This window comes from Pteropus alecto, unplaced genomic scaffold, assembly GCF_000325575.1.
Source record: "Pteropus alecto unplaced genomic scaffold, ASM32557v1 scaffold239, whole genome shotgun sequence".
NCBI lineage: Eukaryota > Metazoa > Chordata > Mammalia > Chiroptera > Pteropodidae > Pteropus > Pteropus alecto.
In genome coordinates, this window is record NW_006494613.1 from 2,552,521 (window position 1) to 2,564,236 (window position 11,716).

Genomic DNA, 11,716 nt, shown 5'->3' on the forward strand with positions numbered 1-11,716 from the left:
TGGTAGTACTTTCATTTTTAAATGAGTATGCTTTGTGACCCAAAGATTCCATTTCTAACTATCCTACATTCCTATATGCTCAAGGGTTTTTACAGAAAGTCTTTGAAATAATTCTTTGTCAAAGAATTATTGTCTACTGTCCTGTAGAAGAATGAAATCAACTTAATTTTATAAATAAAAGCAATGTGATACTATGCAGTTTTCAAAAAGAATGGTGTTAAGTTATATACTGACATGGAATGATGCTCACAATACACCGGTGAGTAAAACACCCAGGTCTCAGGTCAGTATGAACAGACAAATGTTTATATGTGTACATCAATAGTCTAAATAAGTGGTGAATGCCTACACCAGAAAGGAGGTATCTACTATTTGAAATTTTTTCCTCCAATAGGCAATCAAAAAATATCTCCAGGCTTCCTGGAAAGTTTGACTCATCTATAAATTGCACTCCACTTAATTAAAATTAAAAAAAAAATTTGACTTAGAAAAATATTTTATAAGTATTCATCTTACATATAATCATTTTAAATTTATTTAGTTTTCTGTTGTTGTGCCATTCCTGATATTCAAATGCTTACAGCCCACTGAATGTTTTAACATAAGTGATTTTGGAGACTAAAGGTCTTCCTATTTTAGTTGACCACAGCTATTTCAGCAAAAAGATATTTTTTTGTATCAAAGTAAAATCAACAGTTTTTACTAAATAACAGTGTAACAGGTAAAAGGTGTTATCAGGGATTATGTCAATTTAGAAATAAGCCTAAAATGTTTCTCATTGGTCTTGGTAGAGACTCAAGAAGAAATAAAATAGTTATTCTGAAGGATATAATGAAATAAGACTAGAAACTTTTTAAATAATCTACTCCAGTTTAGTGATAGTCTCTTAAACGTGGTTGAATTATCATTGAAACTAGTGTCCAGCAAATCTAGGCAACTGGGCAACTGGTAATAGGAATCACAGGTAATCAAATTTGTTATTACTGAGACTACTTAGACACGACTAAATTTAGAGATGAAAAAGCATTGTACTCCATAGGTTAGACGGAAAAACCTAGGCGGAAAATGTATACTACAGTATAGGGCATTAGAGTATAAAGATGAAAGATAAACCAAATTTTTAAAAATAAATAGTAAAATTCAGATTCAATGTAAGAAAAACACTGTTTAAAAGCTAGGAATATGTGAGAAAGATTACTTACCAATAAACCACAGTGTATTTTATTTATAAGCTACAAGGTAAAGAATATGCCATCCCTCCTTTCTCTGCACAAACCTACCACCCATCACCCTTTTATTTAATAGAAACAGATCACACTTTGGCAGGAGCGGGGTAGCGGGGTCCTGCTTTCTTGTTCCCTAATGGAATGTTGGGAAAGTCCCAATCCTTAGAGATCAGTTTCCCAATCAATAAAATAAATAAACTTAATTTAAATATTCTTAATAATAGGTCTATATCTTAACCACTTGGAGCTCTTCTGCTCACGCACAATATCCCTACTCTAGATTCCGACTTGAGAGCTTTAAAGTGAGGCCTAGGCACCTGTTGAGAATTACTGAAATAGATAATCTGCAGTACTGTGAAAAATCTATTTCACATATTCTTTCTTTCACTATTAAAAAAAGTGCAAAAATAGTAAATATTTATTTCTGTTTTTGTTTGGATGCTTGAGAGAAGGAAGTGAGAATGCAATTAGAATAAGAAATGATTAATTATATCTTTTTTAAAAAGCACACAATTCAGATAAAAGCAATTTATTCTCAAAGATATGAGAACCCAGTCTCTTTTTAGATAAACACAGAGATATAATCACTCGATTATTAAGCACCTATTCAGGGAAAAAGATCTCAGGAACTTTTTTGATAACAATGAGACATTTCATGCATTCAGTCAATAAATATGTATTATGTAATTCTATTTGCAGTTGACTATACTATCTACTAGGGAGGGACATAGCAGGGAATGGCACAGATGAAGATCCTATACCCATACATGGAGCTTACAAAGAGGCAACTGCATAACGATGACTGATATTGGGGCACGTGATCTGTTCTTTGCTTTCTATTATAGTAACGCTCCCAGATGGATAAGTACCTGGATGGGTAGATGGATATACAGATGAAGTGGGAGAGACAGACTTGGATGGCAAGACAGACATAAAAAGTTTATAATATATTTTTTAAATTATTTCAGTCTTGAGAAAGCAAGTTTCTTCTTCTGATATTCATGAAATTACACAGCAATTTCACAAGAAAAGTATTCTGGTGTTTCCTATTTAGGCTTGGACAAATTCCAACAATATGTGATACAGGTAACACGTGTCTATATAAAATTCCACCCTAATATCAGTGTTTTTCTCCTTTACTTCCAGGACTAGCATGTTTTAATGTTTGGTACCTTGACTGAAAAATCTAAAAAGACTAAACAATGTCCTAAAGAAAGATTTTAACAGAAAATTTTGAGACAAATTGTTTAAGTGACAATACAGATTATAGACTATATTAACTGTGTTAATATAGTTAATTATATTAACATAGTTTCCCAAATATGTCTAAATTACCATCATTAAGTCCAAACACATATTCAGAGTATTCTCGCTCAATTATTAGGTAGCTATATAAATAGAACTTTAAATTGTGCTTTACAGCACTGTAAGAAAGTCCTAGGGGGAAGTAGATGCTAAACTCACCTCTTGGCCTGATTTTCCTGAATTCTCTGAATGTAAAGATTCAATTTCTCCTTCAATCATAGCAGCTTCCAGGCATTCATGTAGGTCTTTGAATCCATTGACCTGAAGTGGGTACTGACCAAACATTTCGGTATTTTCAAATTTTTTACCTACGGGAGGAGGGAAAGTTGATTAACGTTCCTCAATGTGGCCTTTTAGCTTCTAAATGTATACATGACTTATCTCCTGAACGTGAAAACCGTAACTCTGACTGATTATGTTCCAGAGAGTAGTGAGTTAATCTAATTTTCTTGTTGGTTTATATATGTATATATGTACATTAACATCTAGCCATAGATATTCATTATACAACTCATATGTATATATGTAATTATATACACACACCTCTATGTATGTGCATACATACATACTGATTCTTTTAAAAAGTTCCTTTTAAGGGCAAAATACTGTGCTAAACACTGAGAATATGTATAGCAGTGAACAAAAGAGATATGGTCCCTGAGGTGATAAAACTCAGCTGCTTTTGGAAGAAAGACATTATACATACTAATTGCACATATAATTATGAACAAATAATTGTTTATTATTATAAGTGTTATAAAAGTTGTTGTGGTAAGACAAAATGCTGTGAGAAGGTACAGAAAGGGGAGCTAACCAAGTCTTTAGAGCTGGAGGGTAGAAGAGAGAAGATTTCTATAGCAAAAAAAAACCAAAAAGCAAAAAAAACACACACACATTTATGCTGAGACTTGAACAGTGAGTGGGAGTTAGCCACTTGCTAAGTATTCTTGGCCAAGAAATATCATACACAAAGACTTTAAGGCTGTAATGAACGTGGTATATTTGAAGAACTAAGAATAGGACAGAACAGCTTAGGGAAGCAGTGGAGAGATGACAATGAAGAGTTAGGTAGGTGGGTCGAAATCTATAATCTAACAACCTTTGTTAAGAATTTTTTTCAGTATCTTCTGAGTATAATAGAAAGTCACTGCTTGGTTAAATCTAGGAATAATAGGATCAGATTTATGTCTTTGAAACATCCATATGGCTTCTGTGTTCAGTGGGTGGTACACTGTTAGGAGACTATTACAGAATCCATCTAGAAATAAAGGTAGTATGGAATAGGCTGTTAACAGTAAAAGTGTACAAAAGCAGATGAATTTACACATACACACCTTTATACATATATACAAGAGGGAACACCAGTAAGATTTGATTGACTGGTTTGCAGGCAGGATAGGGGTTAGAAGAGAAAGGAAGGTATAAGGAATGATATTCAGATTTCTAGCATCAACATTTGGATTCATATTTATGTACTGAAAGGGACACCACTGAAGAAAGCACAAAGGATTTTTTTTTTTCCTTTTAAGGCAGTAATGGCAATCATTGTTTTAGAATGGTCCACGAGATTTTAAGTTGAGAAGATGGTTTGATATATAAGTCTGTAACTAAGATTAATCTTCTGGTCTGAAGCTATATATTAGAGAATTGCTGGCTTTCTGATAGCAAGAAAGCAAGGGAGTAAATGAGACTGCCTAGGGAATTAGTGAACATGAAAAGAAAGAGAGCCTAACCTGAGCACCAAGCATCTCCTACTTTTAGATATAAGACTATAACTTCTAAGAAGTACCCATAGAGACATAAACAAACAAAAAAAAAGCCAAGGAAATATGGTGCCATAAAAGCCAGAGAAGTGTTTTTAAGAAAAGAATAGGAAAAAGGAGCACGGAAGAGTAAAGTCAACAGAATTAATATCTAATGAGTTCAATCTAAAAACTGAGGAAGGTACGATGAACTTGAATATATGTGGAAAATCAATAACCTTAAAAAGATTCCCTTTATAAGAGGTCTGGGGCCAGAAGCTAGAGTGAGATGGTTTGAATAAATGGAGAGTTAGCAGGTGAAAACAAACTCTATTTTAAAGGGGCTTAACTCTAAATAAGATAAAATAAGATTAACTGCAAAAAAGTAGGTGAAGGGAAAAGTTTTTTTGTTCTTTTTTTAGATATGAGATACCAGATCATGTCTAAATATTGATGAGGAAAACATATTAAAATGGGAGAAGCTGAAGATACAAAATAAAAATAATAAAAACCCAACATCTACAAGATAACGGATACAGTAAGGTCTGAGTGAAAGCATGAAGAAATGGGATTCTGAGCACGTATAAAGAGCCTTTTGATATGACTGAATAATTTCTTTATTATCTGGAGGGACAAAAATAATGTAGTAGAGTTAGGAATGGATCCAGGTTGTGAAGCTCATATATTTGATGAAGTTGTTTTAAAGAACTATGACAAAGCATTATAAACACGAAATTAGATTCAGGGCTTTAGATAGGACCCATGTTTAGGCTTCACTAGCATCATGGTAAATCCATGAAATCTGAGGTAAGGTGTTTCTCAGACAATGAAGAGACAAAGAAGTTAAATTGGAAGTAGAAAAAACTGAAATTGTGAATGCAGAAAACGGGATAGGAGACCAAGATTAAAGAAAACAAGTATGAATGACAGGTAGGGTTATAGAACTGGGACCAGTGTATCTACTACAAATTCTTGATCCATTTATAATTAGCCCATTTGAGTGACTTTCAGGTACTCAATACATGCAGAGAGATGAATAGATTAATGAAGGTCACAGATTAGCCAGAGATGGTTATAGAAGAGAATGAGGGAAAGGGAGTTTTAGAAATTTATAAGAATAATTATAATGGACAAGGAAGGAAGTAAAGTAAAAAAAGGGGCTGAGAGAAACTAAATGGAGGGGTCGGTGGACTATAATTTCTGGAAAAGTTGAGAAACTTTTGCAATGTTAATAAACGAACTGAAAATCATCTCTACTTAGGAGTCACTGGTCTAAAAGTGTTAGGAAGATATATATGTGATAAGAAAGTGCTCTAAAATAAATTTACTGAAGTAAACACATAGTTCATGTAGAAATGTATTAAAGTCACATTTATGTAGCACAACAGCTTTGAAACGATTTACTAATACGAAGTACAAAAACTTCGACACTGATTGACAAATTAAGTATTTTAATAACAATCACTTTTAAGAATCAAGATAATACATATAGAAATGCTCATGAAGGGTATTATAAATAGTGCCCAGTCACAACCTAATTAGAGCTACTCTACTGCTTCAGATAGTGTTCTGCTTCAAATAAAAACCAGAATGGTAGTATGGACATCCGAGATTGGAATGTAATGTACTGTGTAAACTATTCCACTATTTATAAAATAAATATTTAGCATTTGAGGCAAACAAAGATATACTGACACCTCAACAGAACCTTTTAAATGCCTGACCAAATCCTTAGCCTCTGCCTTTTTCCAAATTCCAAACTATAAAACTATATTTAAAAAAAACTTCATGGGAATCCACGATTTAAGATTCTGTTTGTGGTTAGAGAAAGTTTCTGAATTTCATGATTTGCTAATGTTGTAATTACTAGTAAATAATTTTAGCATATGCATTTTGGATCGTTTCTTATAAAATTAATTTTTTAATGTGGTGCCCTCTTGTAAAGGCTATTAAATTGTTAACAATATAATTGAAATTTCTAAAATCATTTCCAAATATTTTATACTTCACAATAAAAGCTTATTTAAAAAGTTAAGAAAAAAAGATCCTGAAGGAAAACCAATTTTCCAAATTTTACACTTAGAGTGAACTTTCAAAAGTTGATGTATTGGGCCATTCAGAAAAAACAAGTTTTCAAAATTTTATGTTTTGGGACTTAGTAATATTATTATTTGAAGTATATCTACCTGGTCAGTTCTCTTTCTTTGTTAGAAAGAAAATTCAAAGAATAACTTTAGGTCCAGATTTTAAATAATAAGTATTTAGGGTAGATGGAGTAGTATCACTCCTAAGTAATTTTTTTAAAAGATAGAGTACGACTCTTTCTTGTAAACTAGAGTCTAAAAAATTTTATAATCACTCCTAAACCACAATATCCTGACTATACTAAATGGCTAAATGCAGCTTTTGACATTCAAAGACTTAAAACCCTCAAAAGCAGTGATCATTATACAAAGCCCATATTCAACTCCAGTAGCAGCTTCAAAAAGATCCACCAACTGCCCACTTAATCTCCATATCCCAACAATGGACAGAATCATAGATGCCTTCCAAGAGAAAGAACAAGAGGATCATATTAATTAGGTATCAATTAGCATGTGATAATGCATGCACTCTGTACCTTCATTTTCATTCACTCAATTCTGTGCTTTCTATATAATTGATTAGTAGTAGCAATGCAACAGGAACTATAGACAAAGTAAATCAAATTAAAATTAAAAAGCATTCAACAAATAGAGTTATTATCAAGACAAAAGAGCTAATAGATAGTATCTCTTCAATTGTAATAAAAAGTAAACATGTGTAGCTAACTATACCTTCGAGTACTCCCACAGCTAGGAATCTTCCATAGAACAACTCTACCATGGGGTTCTTTGGCTTCTCTTCATCCCTAAAGCATGTTAAGAAACATAAATGTGGTTATAATTTTTAGACTGTAAAAATACAGGACATATTAAAGAAACAGTAATATATGCCAAAACAATAACGTTTATGTGGTTATCATGCACTTAGCTCTGGTATTTAGTATCCCCTTGGGCAAGATACTTAACTTTACTCTTCCATTTCTCTATCTGCCAAGTGAAGATAATAATAGTAATTGAACTCACAAGGCTATTTTAATGGTTAAAATGAGTTACTATGTGGGACACTCTTGCAAGAAGACCTGACAAGTTTGTGCTCATGAAGTACCTGATTTTTCAATTATCATTATAAAATTTCAATCTTAGACTTTTAGTCTATGTAATATATGCTAACTTGGACTTGTTGGGAAGGGAGAAAAGCTATTCTTATCAAACATGGCTTGTCTATTTTCTGAATTGGAGTATTCTACCAGTGTTACAATCTTGTCAGACTAACAGACAGCCTATGTGTGGACTTAATCTGTGGTTGTCTACCTTGGTTTATTTGTTTATAAAAGCATATGTTCCTTGTATCTTTAAGGTTCTAATACCAAAAATTTATTGTGCATGTTCCCTCAGAGTGTGAAAAATATTTGTATCTCAATCTATGATAACCAAGGCTCCTTGAAGTTCTCTCAGTAATTTTTTGAATGTTATACACTGAAATCCCTAGTTCCTCTTATCGAATCTATCCAGATTTTTTGTAAGCACTTCATATGGTATCTTACCATCAACACATGACTCCCATTTTCTTTTTATCTGTAGACTTAAAAGGGCACCACTTGACTGTTTCCTGAATCCTTGTTCTGCATTATTCTACTCTGATTACATAGATCTTGCTTATTATTCACTTTTTGTTAATTTTCTAATCACCTTTTCTGAACTAGTAACTAACAAATTATCTCCTACTTTTCTAAAACTGTTTTAAAAGAAGCTAGAATTTTTCTATTTCTCCTGAAATCTTAAGTCTTACCTGAAATATGTCTCTCTCCTCATTGAATCTAAGGAAAAGAACTGGGTATGTAGGGTTAGCCTTTTCAGAGATCATTTTTTAGATCTTTCTGGCTAGATTCTGATCTTATAATGGAAATCTAAAGCTACCCAGCATTTGTAGCCACGAATTTCAAACTGCTTGTCAATAACACAGATGTGACATTGGGTTCCCATAAGCCTATCTCAGACTCTTATTTCTCTGTTGACACTGAACACATAAGAGAAAAAAAAAATGAGTACTATTTACAGATCTCCTAAAACCCCATCACTAAATTTCATGGCAACTTACGTCTCCTCTTCAGCTTTCATTTGGAAGGCATCTTCTAACCAATCTAATAATTTGTGTGTAAACTCACTCACATCTTGCTGTGGAAAGAAAAAAAGTCTTGGTGATATTTGCGCCTACTAATAAAAATACTAAATATTGTAACATAAAACTTATACCTAGGCATCCAAATGTATAATTACTAACTTCTCATAAAGGTATCATATGAAAAGTTGCACATCAAATGCAAGAAATAGTTATAACTTAACCAGAGTATAAAATCAGTATTTGAGGAAAAATAAGCATTATATTGATAATGATTGTCATTGGATTTCACTTAAGGGGGGAAAATGTATGTGTGTGCGTATGTATATGTGTGTGTGTGTGTGTGTGTATGTGTGTGTGTGTGTGTGTGTCGGTGTATTCGATTCGAGAAAGGTGCTTTTGTTTATATATATATAATCAAAATTCAAACTTACAAATGAGATTTTAAAAAAGAATTGTCATGACCCCCAAAAGTTCTGTAAGGAATCTTTATAAAATGAAAGACTCACATTACCAAAAAATTCTTTATTTTATAAAGAATTATTACTGGCTTCTCTCCTAGAAGACATGCTTTTCTTAACCCAACTTTTTTACACAACTTTTTAAAGCCATATCCACTTTAATTAAGATACCTGTTAACTTGAGTCCAATCAATCAGTGACTACTCCCTGACTACTGAGTTTACCATCTCATGAACTTCAAACTGATCCTCCATTCAGAACTAACACACCTATCACTTTTTGCCACCTCTTCCTTGGGTTCTAGCTCCCCCAACAGAAAAACAGGAACAGGCAAGAGCAGCTGTATTTAGTAACTACCATAATTACTTCAATAATGTGAGTTGGAAAAAGAAAATAGGTCCATATAGAACCTAGAGAGAAAAATAAATCAGTCCTACTAAGATCACCCATCAAAGACAGATGAGTCAGTATACAACGAATACTTTGTTTCTCTTTTTTCCTTCTTTAATTTCTCTTGACTTCTCAAACCATAACTGAAATGTTAGACATTTTCTATTTTATAGAAAAATTCCCTAAATTCTTTTTAAGAAATGAATTAAAAGCCACATATAGCACTACATAAAGAATGGAAAATAAAAGCAAAAAACAAAGTTAATGTAGTCCAGAAACTTTTTCTGAATAATTAAGGAAAACTCCCTGCCAGCAAAAACAAGCATATCAAAAGCATGTATACAGAATTGGTATTAGGTTATCAAACACTTGTGAAGATTATTAATTACACTTTGTGAGCATTAATTTTACCCATTGTTTTCACTTATCAGTTTCAATCATAATATAAATTATATCTTCATTTGTCTTAGCTTTTTCAAGATTTTTTTTTCTTAATTTAAAAGTAAATCATCCAAATGTTTTAAATGGCTCCAGTTTATTTTTTATTAAAAAAAAAAAACCTGCTTATTGAACGATCAGATTAAATAAAACACAAACGGTTAATAAACAAGAAAGCACCATAAAACTACCTGCTGGGAGTCATTTGATTTGAAAGCATCCTTAAGAATTTCAACTGCTCTTGATGGATCAACATATTTCCTTTTGGTACCAACGAGAAGTGCAAACAGATATCTCAGTTCACGCATAAAAGGCAAATTCCGATACTCCTATAGGGGAAAAAAAGAAAAAACCTTTAAATGAAGATTAACCAAATTTTTACTGGTAAACATATATTCATTTTAAAACTGAACAAAAATTTAAGTAATATAGACTAGGAATGAGTCCAGTATGTCTGTATCATAATTAAAGAGTGTTGGTGTCATCTAGGAGACTCAAAGGAGTGAAGCACAAAAACAGCAAAGGAGCAAAGGATACGAGCTAAGCTTACAATTTCAGTATAAATGCCACATATTCATAGCAAATTATGTCAATACCCAGACAAGAATATCTTCCTCATTCTAGTCTGTTTATTATAATTCTTTCCATTCAGCAAGGCCCAGCTGCTGCTGAGGACAGCAATAACAACAATTACCATTCAGTGAGTGCTAACTACGTGCCAGGCACTGCTTAAGTACTTTACCTCAATAAACCCATTTAAGCAAAAAGCCCTCCTCCTTCATGAAGCCTTCTCAGACCCCTCCAAGGGAATGATTTCTTCAAACTCCACATCTACTAAAATGAATGTCTTTCATTCAACAATGAATCACCAACTGCCACTGTCATGTGATGATCCTAATTATCAGACTAATATTAGTCTATTAAGTAATTAGACTAGATCCTAATTACTTAATAGACTAATGTTAGTCTATTAAGTAATTAGACTAGATCCAATATCAGGAATACTATGTATCATCCTCCTAGTGTTCCTCTGAAATCTTACTTTTGTTTCTCAATAAGAATAAACTCAAAGTGTATCTCACTTTTTTGCTACACAAAGCAGGCATTCAGTTCTTACTGGTTGATTGAACTAAACCTCCAGAAAGAATAAAAACAATCAAATATTATCAATCATGATTTATTTTAACATGATTTATTAAAAACAATTTATTATAAAATAAGAAGAAAACTTTGAAACAGAATGTAATTCCCATATCTTAGTGAAATACTTTATGGCAATGAAAGCAATTCTTACTATGGTTAGCTCTTACAATAACAATTTTAACAGATAAAACTTATGCTATTTACATATTAGAAAAATTTTCCAAGTTTGTATAGTTGGCATTCTCAACATTGTAAAATTGTAGGGTTGTGAGTATGTGCTGTTCAGACTAATATAATCAATTTAGAATCAGTTGCTTCTAGAATGCATTAAAAAGAAATCCTAAGAAATAGGGGTAAGGCAGGGGTCCCCAATCCCCAGGCGGTGGACTGGTACCTGTCTGTGGCCTGTTAGGAGCCAGGCCACACAGCAGGAGGTGAGCGACAGGCAAGCAAGCGAAACTTCATCTGTATTTGCAGCCGCTCCCCAGCGCTAGAATAACTGCCTCAGCTCCACCTCAGATTATCAGGCATTAGATTCTCGTAGGAGCACCACTCCCTGGTGCCAAAAAGGTTGGGGACCGCTGGACTGTAAGGCAATAAAACTGATCCCAAATATTTGCCATTTGATCCAAAAACTATACAGCACTTACAGGAATCACAAAGTGCACTGCCTGGCATAAAAATGCTGTGGTATGAAAAAACACGGATTTTATTTAAGTATAATAAATTTCATCATCACTGATAAAAGTTGAATTAGAAAACTAATTCATGATTTTTCTGTGGTACTTCTTTCTCCCCTATAATTTCC

The 11,716-nt window shown here is 32.9% G+C and overlaps 1 protein-coding gene across 7 annotated transcripts in view; it reads right to left on the reverse strand.

Moving 5' to 3' along the window:
- Nucleotides 1-11,716, reverse strand: part of USP25 (ubiquitin specific peptidase 25) — a 91,410-nt gene that overhangs the window by 47,605 nt on the left and 32,089 nt on the right. For 6 of the 7 annotated variants that reach the window (XM_025042466.1, XM_025042465.1, XM_025042464.1 and 3 more), the window contains 4 exons: nucleotides 9,957-10,094; nucleotides 8,456-8,532; nucleotides 7,090-7,163; nucleotides 2,691-2,839 (listed from right to left, as the gene is read on the reverse strand). In XM_025042466.1, the coding sequence (XP_024898234.1) occupies nucleotides 2,691-2,839; nucleotides 7,090-7,163; nucleotides 8,456-8,532; nucleotides 9,957-10,073 (417 nt within the window). In that variant the 5' untranslated portion in view covers nucleotides 10,074-10,094. Of the gene's footprint in view, nucleotides 1-2,690; nucleotides 2,840-7,086; nucleotides 7,164-8,455; nucleotides 8,533-9,956; nucleotides 10,095-11,716 lie in introns of those variants that run through there. The other variant, XM_025042468.1, reaches the window with a different exon arrangement.